This window comes from Lolium rigidum, chromosome 1 (genome assembly GCF_022539505.1).
Source record: "Lolium rigidum isolate FL_2022 chromosome 1, APGP_CSIRO_Lrig_0.1, whole genome shotgun sequence".
NCBI lineage: Eukaryota > Viridiplantae > Streptophyta > Magnoliopsida > Poales > Poaceae > Lolium > Lolium rigidum.
In genome coordinates this window covers 208,078,086-208,096,461 of record NC_061508.1, presented here as the reverse complement: position 1 = coordinate 208,096,461, position 18,376 = coordinate 208,078,086, and the positions used below count along the sequence as shown (strand labels likewise).

Sequence of the window (18,376 nt, the reverse complement as noted above, 5' to 3'; positions counted from 1 at the left end):
CTCCCTTCGTATTATGATTCTTATCTTGGTTTTAGTTTAAATTTGAATTAGCGTGAAACGAAACATTATTCTTATCGTGTTTTTAGTTTAAATTTCAAGTAGCATAAAACGAAACAATGGCGATGTCCAGACCAAGACACAGCGCACAAGAGCATCTAAGCTAAAGCAAAGTTTGCAAGCATATGTGAAAGCCAGAACACGCTAGTGCAACATCCTCTAAGAAACAGAACAGCTCCCAGGTTAGCATGCATGATGGAGTTGCAAACTGCAAATCATGGATCACCACCACATGGATTGATTCAGCGTATTCAGGGTGTTCCTGAAGACAAACAGCTGACGCGCGGCCACAATGTCCTGATCTACCTGCCATCGCCTTCCTAGGAAATCAAACAATGCACCTCATGAATTAGTTCGACTGGCAAAATTTTGCTCCTTTGAATATCTCGACGGACCGAACCAGCTGATTATGTTGTACCACTCCTACTGGATGTGTAAGCATCACCTAATTGTAACGAGGAAGACTTAATTAATGGCCTTCACTTGCTACGTAGGTAACCTGAACCTTTTTGCTAGCTCGTGACTGCCACAGAACAAAGTGACAACAGCAACAACGACACTGGATGCAGATGACCCAGTTGCAAGTATATACGCCTGTACTAAAGGGTCATGCGCCCAATACGGCTACTATCTATACAAGTTGTAATGACTCCAATGTGCTGCACTAGTGCCCGCCAATGAATTTTGCATGCGTTGAATCTTGGGCCAGCAGGTCGTTGACGAAAGGAGAGGCAGCTGTGCCCAGCAATCGCACGTGAAAGATGGATGCTCTAGCTTAGCTCTTTACATAAGAATATTGCTAGATATTTTTCATTGACCATTCGACCCAAAAATACACGGGTTGATTCCTAAGGCATGTCCATACTACTGTCTACTATGCATAAATAAATCTAGCTATGGCAATGATCGCCTATTACATACATACTCCGTCCATCCAATAATATAAGATGCTAATTACAGTCAATATAATCATATACTGGTTGGAATAACCATAAGAACTCGTTTGGCACCAATTATTTTATTTCATTTGGCAGAAATAAAATAAAGTAAAATTGATGATATAATTTCATTCGGCAATATTCTCTGCATCGGGTCGGGTGGCAACAACAGAGAGATGTTAGGCGACGACGAAGGTGACACGTCGGGTGACACGGACGGCGACCGCGCGGTGGCGCCCCCTCCCGGCCGACCGAGCTCTGCTCGCGTCCTTCCCCTGGAATAACTATAAGAACTCGTTTGGCACCAATTATTTTATTTCATTTGGCAGAAATAAAATAAAATAAAATTGATGATATAATTTCATTCGGAAAATATAACTACAGAAATGATAGGATGCCAAGAGGAATTAAGTTTAGGTTTGCGATGAAATCCATGAAATTCTCAATTGAAGTCTAAATTGCAACATTCAAGGTTATTCTTGGAACTACAAATGAAATCCTTGACCTCAACCCCAAATGATGGAAGCCAAACGAGCTCTAAACTCTTAGCACTAAGAGCCAAATCCTATATTGGTGGTAATAACATCTTATATTATAAGACGGATCTAGTAATTAGTAAGTTTAATTGTCATGAAATAATAATGTAAAGTGCTCATGAGATGCTTCATCATTATATTCACTAGCCAAACAAACATGATACCGTTGGATAACCTCTGAAGATCTATGAATGTCTAGATTGGTGGAGCTTCATTCAACCGCTAATCACTTGAGGTCTTCAAAATGTCAAACAGAAAGAGCATAACTAGTATTAAAGATGTTATTAGGGACAACATGTGGATAACAGTTGTGGCGCGTATCCCAAACCCTACCTAGCTCTGCAAATTCTTCGACCACTACCAACTTCTCTAAAATGTGATCTGTCCCCACATTGTCTCTCTGGCTACTCGGGCGGAACCCAAAAAGTCATGCCGCCCCCACTCCGTTCCACCTCCCTCACCGCGGCCGGATGACACTAGAGGGCAAACCATGCAACAGACATCGGCCGTGGGGTTCACTCTTCTTCCGCGGAAGCTTCCCCTAATGTACATTGAGGTTTGGTCTGGGTGGATTCAGCATCCCTCCGGCCTAGACACTTTCCTCGAGCTTGCTCGAAGGTCGTGCCTTACCATTTGCGCATATTCATAACTTCTTTGAACTAGAGTTCGCATCTTATCATATGAATTTGTAGTTTACCCAGGTTTCCAAATGAATGCGGGTCCGCCCTTGCGGTGTTGTCTCCGTCGAAGACCGACTCTCCATCTGGTGGTATGGTGCTTAAGGCGGTACTTGCTATGATGTTGTGGCTCCTGCCAGCGTGCAAGAAACACCCATCAAATTGGCATGGCTCTAGGACTGCAACCACAACCTTCGACGGGTTTGTTACGGTTACCAACATCAAGACTTAGGCTGGGACACAGTTCTCTATTAGCTTCCCGATGGCTGTGCTTGGCTTGTGGCGAAACTTTTCAGCGACGTGTGGAGTATGCTCCCACGAACCTTTGGGTAGGAGGATGATGGTGGCGAAAAATTTGGCGGACCAACCAGGTTCAGGGTGGTGAGTGTGGGGATAGCGGTCGAAACCCATTCTTATTTCTTGAGTTGCGACCGAGTTTGCGAAGGTAGCGCCGTGCTGTCTCTATATATTCAATACCGCGAGGGTATTGGGCTCGTCTACCCCTGCAAGTGTGCTTGGGGGAACACAAATCTATCCTGTTGTATCTGATGATATCCGTGCTCCTTGTTGCATCCCCCTTGGGGAAATCGTTTTGGAAGCGCAAGCTGGTTGGAGGGACAAGTGTCGAGGATGCCGATGTGGTGGTACCCCATTTCCACCATGCAAGTTCGTTGGTAACAATGATGGCATCCAGTAGAGTTGGGCTTGGCATGGGTATGTAACGTGCTTTGTTGTCGCTGCGGAGTCGGCCCGGATGTGGAGGAGCCCTGGTTGTGATAATGGCTTGTGAAGATTGGTCGTTTACAAATGTCTCAACTAGTGCAACGCTTCATTATTCTCCTTCGAAGATCTCCCTGGAAGTCTGAGATGTGTGTCTTTGACGTGTGTTCTGGTTGAAAATTAGCATGGGCAACATGGATTAATGCAATCGTTCATGATAATCTCTACATTGATGGTTGTCTGTATGAAGTTGGAGTCGCTGAATTTATTCGACAAAGGGAGTATATTAATATCGTGAAGATACCAATTACATCCAGCCTCTATAAATCCCTAATGACATTACGGATGCACAAAGCGAAAAAAAGAAAGAAGAATTACAGAAAATAAAAGTCCCACAACAGTGATCTATTCTTTGCAACAACGGACCAAACACCACCAAGACAGCACCCAAAATCCATCTTAAAAAAAGAAGCCTCCAAGAAGTGAATAGTGCGCAAGTGTCGTCATCGTCTTGATAATGGATCATAATTTTTCACCTATGAGAGATTCCGCGCTCACAAAATAATACCTTGAACAAGACCATTGCCAGCCATACCCCGGGGTTTTCAGACTGCAAGTTTGTCGCCCCCACTTGCCAATGCCGCTGCTCCAAGTCACGGATCAAGCCAAAATCTTATCATGAACAACCATTACTAGTCCTCAAATCTCCGCTTTCATGCCATTCCCCGCGAATGACTTCACCATGGATTCGCTGGATAGAGGGACATGGATGATGATGATGACACTTCTAGTCAACCTCAACGAAGCATTTCTCTTAGTTTTTGTGTGTCGATATTGCACTGGTTGGCAAGTCAGTCAATCTACTTTGTGTTTTCATGTTCCATGACAGCCGATGTGGACATGTTAAACACATTTTCCAGGCTTTTGGTAATTAACTGGGTGATTCTACTCCTCTCTTTATTAATGAAAAGAGTGAATTTAACATTATGCCCTTCACTTATGCATTTGAGACACATATTACTCCATTTGTTGAAAATTTTACAGGAATAGCCCTACTATGAAACTTTGAACCTTGTTTTACCCCATTGAGCATTTCATCGGTTATGTTGATAGGACCACCTGGTAATAACGTTGCGGTGCGATGTGAGGCTTGGAGAATCGTGTACAATTTTCTCTCTCCATTTGTTCATTTCCTCATCTTCCTACTTATATCCTTAAACCTCGATCATTACCTCATACCTTGCCCAATATACATGGATCCGAAAAGAGGCTCCCAAAGTTTCTTAAATGGCATAATACAAAAAAGTATTAATTGGATGGGTTAATTTCTGTCACAAATGCACAACTAAGAGGTTAAAAGTGGAATTCACTATAATGAAAATGAGAAGCCCTTGTCCTTGTTTACTGAAAAGAATCTAGACTTTGCCTGAGCTAAGACTCATTAGCTAGAACTGAATAGCTTCAGGGAGTACTGATCCTCATAAGCACATGCGGCACAATTCATCTTTCGACAGCCCCACTTCCTATGTATGCTTGGAAGACTTAGAAAGCACTAACAAGTCTAAATATGCAAGCTCTAGCTACTCCTAAATGGGAAAATCCTAATTAACGGCTGAAACCTGGAAATCCGGGGATGGGCACATACCCTTACATGGCACCTATGAAGCAATGAATCGGTGTCCGATTTAGGCGTTCTAGATTCCACTAAAAACTGGCCTTGCCTCTCCGCTTCAGTAGCCACTGGCACAAACTCAGAGCATGAATCCATATATGTTGGGAGAACCATGAGTCTTTCCTTTCTGAAGCCACAACCCACGCCACACAAGTCTCAACTAGTATGCGCCATGTGGAACGTTTGAAATGATTGAAAACGTGATTTTTTCGTGGAAAAGAGGCTCAACTATGTGGACTGTGGAGGTGGGGGCTTTGGTTCTGGCGGACATTCGCCTCCGTGTGTCCCTTCAGCTTAGGTTTTTAGGGGTGTTGTTTGAATGTCTCCTGGGCTTTTCGTTGGTTTTGGGCCTTCCAAACCAGCATTTGCAAACCATATTTTATTTCGTCTAACTGAAGGTCACTATTCTACCTTAGCCTCTTTTTTTTTTGACCTGTGTTCTACCTTAGCCTTGAAAAAGAATGTATGATGCAACCTGGGACGACAGAGCTGAACTGAAAGAGACGTTATTGTAGCTATAGCTATGTACACAGTCAGCTGATTCACGAGGCACTGAGGATCCATCGATCGATTTGATACATAACTTGATATTATTATATCTTTGTCACAATCATGACTACAGACATAGTTACCACACATCGACCCAACACATGCATGTGCTTTGCTACCGCGCTATGTAACATAATTGTAGCAGTTGCCGTCATTTACATGTGTGTCTCCCATGCACACTAGTATGATTGATGGATGTTCATGCATGCAGAGGTGACTACTAGAGTTTTTTGTTGTCTGTGAACCATATATACCTGACATATGTAATATGTATGGGTCCATGGATGCAAGAGTACTGTACACACGGACGCATGACCTGCAGCCAAATGTTCAGCATGCATGGTGTGTGTGTAGCTAGCTCCTCTAATATCATGTGTGTAGTTGCTAGCAGTTTATTGCAATATAATCGTATGCATAGAGCAGTACAAAGCGATTAAGCTAGGGTTCATCCATCGCCCTTAGCCGTTGCCATGTATATATGTATATGTAGCTAATAATTGTTATTATATAGGTTGTACACAATATATATATCTTTATGCGTATAAATAATGCTTGATCAATTGCGTGGCTAGCTAGCTTCTTATGACACACCATATATATGTAGTATAGTAATTATTAGTTAAGCTTAGCTAGGCACGCTGTGAATGGATCATTGATCTTGTGTAGGTCTGAGGCTTGTTGTGGTGGTGTCAATTATACATCCTCCTGCCGCCGGAGCCGGCCTCGCGCTGACAGTTGAAGTAGACGGCGGCGACGGGCGGGCCGAGGTTGTAGAGCTCGGCGAAGTCCCTGGTATTGAAGTTCTGGCGCCACCCAGGCGCGTACACCGTCTGCCGGCCCAGCTGCTGGAAGAGCACGAGCACGAAGCGGTGGATCCCCATGTTGGGGCGAGGGCTCTCGTAGCACATCACCTCCTGCCCAAAGGAAGCACCAGTAGTTCCAGGAATATCTGTCACCAACCTGCGCACGCATACCAGCAGCAGCAGCAATTGTCAGCAGTGAGACTAGCACAGACACCATCGAACACGTACGTCTAGTGTTTATAATCAAGGGAATTGGGGCGTTGGAATTACCAATGGAGGTATTCTCTTAGGTTGGGATCGCTTGGACTTGGCGCGTCGGGGTCTACCATCACCTGCGCATGTATACCATGGTCAATAATAGTTCATAGTGCAGAGTAAACACAAACATATATATTCATACAGTGATGCAATCCTCTTTTTTTTTTAAAAGAGGACAAAAGACCTCGGCTTCTGCATCATTGATCGATCATATAGCACATGCATATTATACATGAAGGTGCTTGATTAATTTGCCAACACATATATGAAAGCATGTAGCCATCAAATTACATACGATATGATACGAGGGTGCATCTTAATTAGTGTTAGATTATTAATTAGGCAATAATGAGTAGTAGTACACGTACGAGTGTGTAGAAGGTCCTCATCTCATTGCCGCCGACCTCGACCCTGGGCTGGTGGGTGACCATGGAGGGCTTGAGCTCGCAGCCGTTGGACACGGCCCGGTTCCCGAATGTCACCCTGAGGTTAGTGGTGCGGACGAAGGGGTCCAGCACATCCCCCACAACCCTACCAACCACCAACGGGTCCCTATCCCTCCCGGCCATCTCGTATGTTGGAGCTAGAGGTTGACGATGACCAGGCACAGCTGAGCTAGTTAGCTAGAGTGTATATTGATCTGGAGCAGGAGCTACCTGGATGAATGATGATGCTGATGAGTTTGGAACTGCCCAACGGCCGGTGGCCACTTTATATAGGCCGCAAAAGTTGAGTAGAGGAAGGGCGCGCGTTGTCCATGTCCATGTCTAGACTATAGTTCTGCTTGCACACCCTGGGCGCTGCTGCTGCTGCCTATGTGGAATATAGATTCTGTGGAGACCTTTCTCTCTGCTCCTCCCCCTCTCTCTTAGAATTGAATCTATCATGTGGACGGGATGCAGTCACCAAAGCCCTGCTTTTGACCCCCTAGGCTAGTTCAGCTCTACATGGACATGGATTTGTCTGTCGTAATAAGCTCTCGCTAATGGCCAAGGTGCTAGACAGCGGTTGCGTTGCGTCTGGGGCTCTCCCGGCCGCGGCCGGCCGGCAAGCCGGCACCGGGAATGTCTGCCAACAAGCGAGACGCCCGTCCATCAATCCACGGTACTCTGCTCGATTTGATCGGACGTGGCAAAGATAAGCTTCACCTAGTTACGGCCGGGATGGATCATGAATCAGCAGCTAGCTTCACTTAGTCCGGACCGCCGGCCATGCATGTGTCGTTCGCCGGCATATACAAAAGCACGCCTTTTCACGTGCGCAGTGACCACGGGGAGGGATAGGCTGTACGGTAGAGGAGTGATTCGCTGTTTGGCCGGGGTCGGAAAGAATGAAGAGGACGGGCTTGTCAGAACTTTCCCTTAAGGGCTATAGCTTACACGCAACGCCGTCCATAATAGGCAAGTGTGGACCTCCCAACCAGTCTCCACAAAAAAAATGTAGCTAAACATCATGTACATACATAATGTGCCAGGCTTTATGTATGGTTACCCGTTTGCTAGTTCTACGTCAACCAAGAATTAAGTTAGTTCTTGACCCCGCCTCTAAAATCGTTAGATTTGCATTGTGATTCGTGCAAATTTGAACTATACGTAGACATGCAATTGCACATCTTTTTTACAGTTACACATGAACGACACGTGAAATCGGGTGATCGAGATTTTAAGTTCTATATTGACCAAGACAAATAAGTACTCTCAAAAAATAAACATACTTCCTTGTTTGGGGCATTTTCCTCTTCTTTTGCCTAGTTTTTTCATATATATCACCTCTTTATTCCCTTGAGGTGTGCACTTTCTCCATGGGAGAAATATATCTTAACCGTGTTTGAAAACTAATTAACTAATACTAATCAATATCAATAGACCCACTATAGAATGCATTTTAGCGTACCATTTCCCTTCACCTCTTTCTCGCTCTTCACACCCTCGTTGAGAGTCTTTCACAACGCTCCATCGCATCGCTCTTTTTCCTCCGGCGGCCGCTTGGAGTGAGATAGAGTGGAGCAGCTGGTTTGTACAGAGTAGTCTAGGCTTTGTGTTTGGCTGGATGATGTATTTGGCCACGATGCCCATAGTGTGGAGGACGCTAGATCTCTTGTGTTCCATGGCGGCCGTGTCATTCATTGGTGAGCTCCGGTGGTCATGGCAGGAGACGAAGGTATGCAGCTGCAACGTGGATTCTGGATATAAGGTGTTCTTGTGTGGCTTCTTTGGCTGGTGATACGGGGGGTTGCAACTCTGTCTTCTCTTTCGGCTATGTGCCGACGGGAAGTTTAGAGGAGCGATCCCAGTGGGTAGCAAGTTGAGGAAGACGTGGGAGTTGTTGCTGCTAAAGGATCTGCTATCGGGAGTTCACCAACGGTGGTCTGGTCGACCATCGATCTTGTAATGTTGTCATTTGGGATCGCCGGGGACGATGGCGTGGGGGAGGTGTGTCACCGGCGGCCGGGTGCAAGGCGGGTGCGGGACGGGTGGGGGAGGGCACCGGCGGAGAAATCAGGTGACGGCGGCAGGGAAGTGCGGCCCGTGGAAGGGCTGCCGAGCGCGCCGTGAGGCATTTCGCCGACGGATCCAGTGGCCGGGCTAGAGGCGGGCGGCGGGGAAGTGGAGGGGAGCTGGGCGCCAGTGGTGGTGGCTGAATCGGGCCCGGGCGGCAGCAGCACTGTATGTCGCGGGGAGGCGGGCGCGAGAGGGGGGCAAAGATTTCAGCCCGCGTGTGGAGTAGGGGTCGGGAGGAGGAGGGCCTTCAGCCTGCACTAGTACAGGTTGAGGAGGCAAATAGGGGTTGGGCCTCTAATTTTTTTTATGGGTTTAGGGATTTAGGGGCACTGGCCTACGTTATTTTTAGCTTCGAAACTGTAAAAAAAAAACGGTTATTTTGAGGGTTTGTCCAATTTAAAGGCTCTGCTAGTGATGCTCTAAGCCAGCTAGCGGCTACTCCGGGCAAATAGAATCTCGGCGTTATTTGTTCAACCACCAAATGGGAGGCCCTACTACGAATCCTCATCGGTGCTCCACGTCTTCGTCTCCCCAAGTGGCATGTTTCCCCGTGGAGAGGATGATGGACGGCGACGAAGACCATCGAGGGGCGGTGGCCATGGACCTAATCATTTTTATTTCCACAATTTTAGTGTCCTTGATGCATATTTAGGAGACTATGGTGTACTCTTCACATTTTAAGGCTCCTCTTTGTAAATTGGCTTCTACCTGCCCTGTTTTAATGAAGTACGGTTGGGATCCTTCGGGACCCCTTTCCCTGTTAAAAAAAGAATGCGTTTTCATGAGGAATTTGTTAAATATTGTAATGTTTATATTTTTACCTATAATATTTTTCAAACTTGCAACACGTTCACTTTTGACTAAAAAAACATACACCTTATAAAATGGAGGCAGTAACATATTACGTTACCATCATAGCATTTTCCAAAATATATAGAATTATTCGAAAAAGTAATGAATGAGATTTTTTGTTATCACACATATGATACACATCCACTATAGAGATAATAATATAGATTACTTACATATTCATGTTGATTTCACTTCTATGTAGAAGATAATAAATGATGAGATATGACAAAGTCATACTGTAGAACCTAGTTAATGGGAGGATCTATTAATGTGATCCAAAAAGTAAAACAAGAAAATACATCTATGTTATGACACATATAATTAAAACTACCCACTTTAAGGGTAATAATATAGACTAATACACCCCCATTCCTAGATATATGTTTTTAGCATGAAAATTAAGGAAGCACATGAAGAAAAAATTACGCCAATTTTGAGCAGGATTAACCCTGGACAATTAAAGTGAGAAAATAGAGGATTTTGCGTAAGATAAGAAAAGGTTATTAAATCCTAAAAAAATAGAGGACATGCAAATGGTGCAATGCAATAAAATCTATATTCTAGATTTTTTTTAAACAACTATACACCTTATACCTAGAAACGGAGGAAGTAACATATACTACCTGCGTTTCAAGAAATAAGGCGCATATGTTTTCCAAGACGAAATTTGACCATAAAAATGGAGCAATTAGATCTTGATTATATTATATATAATTAGTATCGCTGGATTCATATTGAAACGAACTTTTTAATGATACTAATTTCATACAAACAATGTTTATGTATTTAAAGTATTTTTTAGTTAAACAAAAAACATGTAAAACAAGACCGCTTTATTCCTTAAAACGGAGGTAGTACATGTTATTGTCTAATTAACGACTATTACATGCATGTACCCACTTGAAGCTTTTTGGTTTGTTTGAAACAAACTAGCTGATCGCACCAGGGCCCCTGGATCGCATTATCCAAGGATACAACATTCTCGTTGGCGACAAAACCCCCACAGCGTAGCAACTTGCCGGCCAGGATCTTCTGTCTAAGCCACAGCGCATTCATCTCTTGTGCGCACTCTAAGCCACATATCGAAAGTCTGGACAGAGACCCATGACAATGAAGTGCACCATACTATGGTGTCCAGAAAATCATACACATTTTAGAACGAACTGGAAAGAACAAAAATAAATAAAAGGCTAAGCCAAAAAAGCTTCGATAAAGAAATAGGGAAAATATGAATCAAAATATATTACAAGCATGAATGTTCATTTTTTTGTGAGTACTACTGAATTTCTTGCTGCTTTCAGAATCTAATATTTTCTTGTTCTATTTTTCCTACTTTAGAAATAACAAGTTTGATCAATTTACACGGATCAAATTTGGAGGACTATATTATTGATATTTTTTGTAATTAATTTTCTGATCGGATTTAAACAATGTCTGAGATTTTCTTAAGTCACAGTCACCTCAGAAAAGTGGAGCTGTAGTTTAAAGAAAAGTACAACTCGGTTTTGTTGCACATTTCCAGCAGAAAAGTGCAATTGCACCTTTTTAACAGAAAAGTGCAACTCAAACTTTTTTTTGTAAGTGACCTAGACTTAAGCAAAACAGCTACTTATAAGAGGTAAAGGCTCAACTTTAGAAATCATGTAAAGTCAAATGGCTATGAATATAGTTAGCAAAAGATGGAACGAAAACCGCACATGGTTCCGATGATGGAAATAGAAACAAGTTGTCTTTATATAGCAATAAAAACTTGTTATAACATATTGCAGTTAGTGTCTCCCTGCCATTCGATTATGTGTTGATTAAGTAGTAACAACTAAGTGAGAGACTAATAAATGCCTGCTGATACAATGGAGGAAAAAATTCTTTCTCCTACCATCTCCAAGAAATCGATGGTTGTACTTAACTTGCGGCAAAGAGATTTCATGGGCGGATGGTCTCAGCCCCAAATGCATAGCCCCTTCCATCTTTGCCATGTCCAACAAGAAGGCTCGAACGTGAGGAATGCCATTGCCGACAATGCTTGGATCCTCCATCTTGATACCTCGGCGGGTCTTTCTGTGCAAAATCTACAGGAATTCACCACGCTTTGGTCGTACACCTCGCAGCTCACTCTTCGCGATGATGTCCTCGATTCCATTATTTGGAAGCTCACCAACAACGGTGCCTATTCTTGCTCGTCTGCTTATAAGGCTCAGCTCGCGGGGACAAATCGATCCTGCATGGATTCCATTGTTTGGAAGACTTGGGCTCCTCCCAAATGCAAGCTCTTCTCCTGGTTCATCATCCAAAACCGCGTGTGAACGGGGGATCGGCTAGCAAAGAGGGGATGGCCTAATGGGAGAGTTTGTCCGCTCTGTCGGCGACATGACGAGGCGGCCTCTCATCTTCTCTTCAAGTGCCGCTTCTCTATTCGGATATGGAACATGGTCAAGGATTGGCTTCACATACACGATTTCGACCTACCTCATGTGACGGGCTTGACAATGTCGAGTTTTGGTGGACCTCCGTCGCTTGCTCATGGAGGCCGAAAGAAAGCAATGGCCACCCTCTTCATGTTGGTTACGTGGGAGTTATGGAACAAACACAATGCTAGGACCTTCAAGCATGTGGACACCCTACCTACCATCATCTTCGATCGCATCAAATCGGAAGCTAAGACATTTGGGTTTTCTCATGGCGGGAGAGTAGACTTTTGTGACCTCGGTGTGGTTGTAAGACTTTAGCTAAAACTAAAACTTAGCTTCCCAAGCTTCTTCTTTATCAATGAATTAACGCAAATCTTTTGCCTTTTCTTAAAAAAACAAATAGATTTCATGCCTGCATCCACCCGTCGATCGTTCGTCTAGAACCAGGATCCTAGCTACTGAGATGCGATAACGCTGTGCTAAAAAACCGTAGTATACGTGCTCTCCTGTGCCACTTGGAATGCAGAAAACAGGACGGGTGATGCGCTGAGGCGGCAAACCATGCATTTTGTGCCTGCATCTGTGCCGATTTGACCTGACCTGTCGTGTCTCTTTCCGGCGACAAGACGGACTACCGAGCTCGCCGGCCGATACGTGTCCACTGGCGCCCGGCGGCAGCACGCCGCCGCGACACGTATGTAGTTTCCTTTGTACAAGATCGATCGAGAATACATGTGCCGTCAGGCAGGGAATTCTGAAACGACTTGCGTGGTGTCGTGATGTCGTCGGAAAGACAAGGTGATGACTGAGGAGAGAGGGATATATACCTTTGGTTCCCGCGAGATCTCTCTGTAACCCCTGCATATATATTGCACGGCTCCTGTCGATACGCTTCCAGTGAAAATGGAGATATGTTCCACTCCAAGATAAATATGGAGTAGTAATAAAAAAGGTTGGGGATATGTACGAGAGGAGTGATCCCAATAATGCTGATGGACAAGAGCATGCAGGATGAGTACATTCTAAAAGCACATATGCGTATGGAAGATTCGCTCTTTGTTATCTGCTACTCAACGGAATGTAGACTATGAAGTAGTAGTACTTTTTTGTGAACTGTGAGGTCGTAAGTCACGCCAAAGGCACACTATCAACATGGGTTCCTCAGTCAACAAACACATACAAATTTTAGCAAGCTCATGAGCTATATACCCCTATTTGCATATCTATGTCGGTGTTTACAACTTGCATACCCTGTGCGCTATTTCGTTTTCTTTCACAAACTGAACACTTTGTACTAGTTGGCTGCTAATTCAGCTGCAAACGTACCTGATGTTGATGTTGCATATCTGGAAAGGGAAGGCTAGCTAGGTGAGACAAAAAGCCGAAAAAAAGAGACACGCATCTCACAGCTAATAACCGAAATGAAAAATTATATGTAGACGCCTTTTTGGAGCTTTAGCCTCACTGGTCATGAACAAAAGCAAAACGCTGATCAGAAAGGGACTTACTTTTGTGCTACAGCAAGACAGATAATACCTGTCTTTCCTAGCGCCTCCACAGACATGCATGTACTATGTGCTTAGATGCTCCACTCATTAATCGAGAAGAAAGGGGAGTTACTGTAAAACCTTTTTTTCCACAATCTGCCACCTTATAATATTCCTATGGTTTATAGGTTTAAAAAATCGAAATAGCTAGGGTAACTAGCTAAGTGTATGTAAAAGTTGAATGATGTGGTGTGGTTTCATGCAATGGGGCCCAGGCGAGGCCCTTTTCATCTAAAAAAACTAGCTAAGTGTACACATATATCCGTAAAATACCTGCATAATTTAATATCTGTTAATTGCTAACAACCACCTGATATTTTATTTTGCTGTCACCATTACAAAGTAAAAGTAGTATTATACACAAAATACGTAACTTCACTCACATGAGATCGTATACTACTTCCATCTCATGTTGTCATTTGGGATGTAACCTCACTCACATCAGAGTTCCTTTGCGTTAAGGGTCGTGGTTGTTGTTTGTTGGGCGAGTTCGCCGGGCAGCCTGTGCAGACATGGAGTTTTCTTGCTTTGTGAGAAATTGATTTTAGTTTTTATCAGTTTTCGCCAGGTTTTTTAATAGATTAAATGGTCACTTCTCTCCTTAATTAGCATATTGGGAGAAGGCTTTTCCTCCCATTTAGAAAAATAATGACATGTAGGTGCAATCTTCAAAATGCAACTTTGACTTTCATATGGAGGTGGCAGGAGTAAATATCAAATAGTCTCTGCATTCCTCAAAAACAAAGGCTTAAAATTTATGTTGCGAAGACTAAGGCGATGACGATCTGGTATTCTCTTGCCTGGTTACCCATGATTAAGTAATAAGGCGGATGTTTAATGATTTTATCGCTCGGCACACACATCCTCGTTGCTCAGTATGTGTATCAATGCGACGTGCGGTAAGATGACATGCCAAGTATAGTGTGTTCTATCACATGTTAGGTTGGTCACACTGGGGATTGACTAGGATTTAGTTCATGTTCCATACGTTTTCCAATCTTAGTTTACGGGATCATCAAGTATTTTGAAGTTGAAATTTAACAATTAAATATGATAATTGTAGTACTCAGTCCGTTCACAAAAGAATGTTGAATCATCTAAATTTAAATAAAGTTGCGATATTTATTTATAGACAGGTAGTATTTCAATTCAAACCTCTTTCAAAATCTGAATTCAGCGTTATAACTTTTCTAGAAAATAACACATTTTTATTAAGAGGTTTAAAGTTGAACTTGAAAATAGGTGACTCCCAATTTGATGGCGTAACAATGTGTCATATGCATATAGCTTACACTTATTTACCAATGAATTTTTAAGCAATGGGTAAAAGTTTTTTTTGGAAAATTACTCCCTCCATCCCTAAAAGAGATGCTCAACTTTCTCTAAATACGAGGGTACATATACATATTATAGTTATAGAGACATCCGTAAAAAAAATTACCTAGCAAATAGAGAAAATACATACTATGATGCATATACTCGAAAGGCATTAAGGCAGTACTACGTACGTAGAAGGATCAGCGGCACCGCATCCTCGTCCCCGGCCACCAGCCACCGGGCTGTCGCCTTCGTTACCACCGAGGTAGCTTTCTCCGAGGAGATTCCGGCCGGCCACTGCAGCTTTAATTCCCGAGGAGGATAACAAAAGGCGTTTTGATTGGCCGGAGCTCGAGCGGATCAAAACGTTACGCATTATATTGGACAAGGACGCTGGCTCGATCGGAGAGAATCTGATTGCATTTGCATGGCTATCTTTTCCTCTCTCGCTAGCTACCTAGCTAGAATCTCCGCTCGTGATCGAACATGCTTTGGTGACCCATGTGGACAAGGAAGCTAGGTATAGCTACATGCATGTACACGCTGTAACAAAACAAGAAGATCGAATGAAGCTAGCTTTTTTCGATATATATAATGGATGTTTTATTATTTTGAAAAAAAATTACATTCAGCCCTCTACATAATCAGGATGCACACAGTCGTTTATATGTCTCGAGTCAAAATTCTGAAAATAAAAATTAGGCGAATTATATATCAAAACGACGAATCATAAGACGCCTAAGGTATGGGTGGAGTTTCAATCCGTAGACTATGCTGCCACCTATGTAGGGAAAAAGTATCCCTCGTCGGAGCCTCCAACCGTGTACAGACCTCCGTAAACAGGTCTCGATTCTCCACTCGCTGAAGAGGTAACCACAAGCGGATAATACTTGTACATCTGTAGACAACCTGCAAAGTAGAGAAATTTGTATCGTTACAAAACTTGTCATTTCTACTTAGCCAAAACGCCCAGATACGCCCTCACCCTAAGAAGCAACTTAAACCTTGGACCGATTCCATAAAGCCAATTACCAAAGACATTAGCCACACTAGTCAGAGGATACAGGCTAGACGCTACTTGGATGAATGAAGCTAGCTAGCCGGCCCTTTCACCATTGAGAAATATCTATCTTCCAACACTCTCTAGAGTTTTCTCTCAGTGCTCTAGCCTTTTGGTTGAAACTATTTAACACCCTCTCCTTGGTTAATATCGGGAGCTATGCATATATGCTGTACTTTCATACAAATATCTGCCTTTGCCTGCAAGTAGCTATCCCTACTCTTCTGTAGGGCACCCTTACTTTAGCGTATAATACCCACCTTTACGATATGCTAGGGGCACCCACTTTGTAGAAATAGTGACGATTTATAAGGCTACTTTCGCAGTATGCTGGAGTCCACTCGTGAAAATATCTGGAGTACATGCGATACAAGAGAGATGAAGAGATAATACGTTCTTTATTTCTCGTATTTGGGAGTGGCTAAGTTGGCTGAGAATTTGTTACGACGCCCCAGAAGCATGCAGCAAGCAGCATCAGTGATGACGCGCTATTATTCTGACCATTTAGGCAGTTTTCATGAATCTTAAAGAAAGATCCAACGGTTCTCAGTATCGACTGAGACATAAGTAAGTCTCAGTCACCTGAGACTTAGCAAATCCGTATTTCTTATGGGCCAGCTGCCATAAGCATAATTAAGGTCATCGATAAGCTAATACCAACTATAGTTTTTCTTCAAAGTATGTAGTCACCCTTAAAGATTATCACATGCATGTACTTTAGGCCTCTTACAGTTCTTAGTATCCTGATGTAGTATCATATTGTGTGATACTAATTTGTTTATTACCGCCACATTGCATACTATCATACACACTCACTACGGGAGAGCTCCAGTCTGCCGACGGCCGCCAGCCGTCGGCACAGCAAGAAAGGCCGTCGGCACAGGCTGTGCCGACGGTGACCGTCGGCGTAGCTTCGTCGGCATAGTTCCGGTCGGGGACTGCCCGATCACCGTCGGCACAGATTGTTGTGCCGACGGTATAACCGTCGGCATAGTATTTCAAAATTTTCAATTTTTTAAAAAAAAAGATTAAAAAAATATTTTGAAAAAATATATTTTTTATTTTTTTTCAATTTTCTTCTTATTCTTTTTTACTTGTTAATCTTTCACAATCACACTTACACTTAGTACATCTAATCTTAGGTCAAATTGCACTTGTATTCAAACTTCCCGAGTTGGTCACCCATCCTCACACTACTCCTCGCTCTGACACGCTTAACTTCTTGGTTCTCTTCGGATGAGCTTCCATGAAAGAAATGACGTCCTTGTTGTTAATACTACCATATCAATCATATTAACCATTTGACAGTGCTGCCACATCTCTATATTTTTGAATTCTAAACAATTATTTAAGTAAACAACAATGAATATATATAAATAATAATAATATAGAATTTGAAAAACAATTAAATGATTTAATTTTTGTCTTTTCATTTAATATGGAATAATTAATATCAGTAAATACGAATTTGGCAAATAATATGTCTAAATTGATCAGAAAAATAAGAGGAATACAAATATGACATCCATATCATATTTTGAACCTACAATTTAATTTACCCAAAAATCATGAGCAATAGATCAAGTACCTCTAGTTTAAATCTGGTTGACTTTATCGAAAATGTGGTGGGAAACGGCCTCGGCATGGCATAGTATGCCGAAATGAGGTCATATTTGGCACGTGTGTGGGTCCTAGGATGGGAAGCAAGACCCCAGACGCGGATTTCTATTCCGACCCACGGGCGACCATATTTTCATTTTTAGCGTGCCCAAACGGTTTTTATTTGTGAAGCGACTACATGGGGCGCATTTTAGTATGACGTGAAACCTCCGTGCGATGATAGTAGACCACCTACGCACCACCTATCACATGACATGTACACGCGTTAGCTATTTGAGAACCCATGCAGCTTCCGGTGGTGTCCCGCCGATTCCGCTGGAAACTGACCGGATTTGAACTAGGGCTCAACTATCCGTCACTCCAGAAATTCCGGAAAAAATGTTTTTAGTTCTACGAAGCATCATTATATGTGCTAATTTTTGTCCGTTTAGTTTGTTCGCGAATGGGTGCACCCGCACGCCCGGTACGGCGATACCGCATGTCCCGCGGTCCATGTTTTGGCCAGATGGCAATTTGAAAATCCCACGGAGCAGCGTGGCGTCATTTCATATGTCATGGTAACTATTCCGTTTGTCAAAAGTGGGATACGGCAATTATTTTGAAAAACTCTTCACGAAAAGGGCTATCACGTCCGGAGTTCTATGGATTTCAGGGGAAATGAGGTGGAAAACGGCCTCGGCATGGCATAGTTTACCGAAACGAGGTCATATTTGGCACGTGTGTGGGCCCTAGGATGGGAAGCAAGACCCCGGGTGCGGATTTCTAATCTCACACACGGGCGACCATCGTTTCATTTTTAGCGTGCCCAAACGGTTTTTATTTGTGAAGCAGCTACATGGGGCACATTTTAATATGACGTGA

At 43.2% G+C, this 18,376-nt stretch overlaps 1 protein-coding gene across 1 annotated transcript; it reads right to left on the bottom strand.

Annotated features, from left to right (window-relative positions):
* Nucleotides 1-5,838: 5,838 nt before the first annotated feature.
* Nucleotides 5,839-6,779, bottom strand: LOC124683023 (protein HEADING DATE 3A). The gene is made up of 3 exons (XM_047217605.1): nt 6,579-6,779; nt 6,223-6,284; nt 5,839-6,109 (listed from the first exon to the last, which is right to left on the bottom strand). Exons 1-3 carry the CDS (start codon nt 6,777-6,779, stop codon nt 5,839-5,841), a joined length of 534 nt encoding a protein of 177 aa, XP_047073561.1.
* Nucleotides 6,780-18,376: the final 11,597 nt, after the last annotated feature.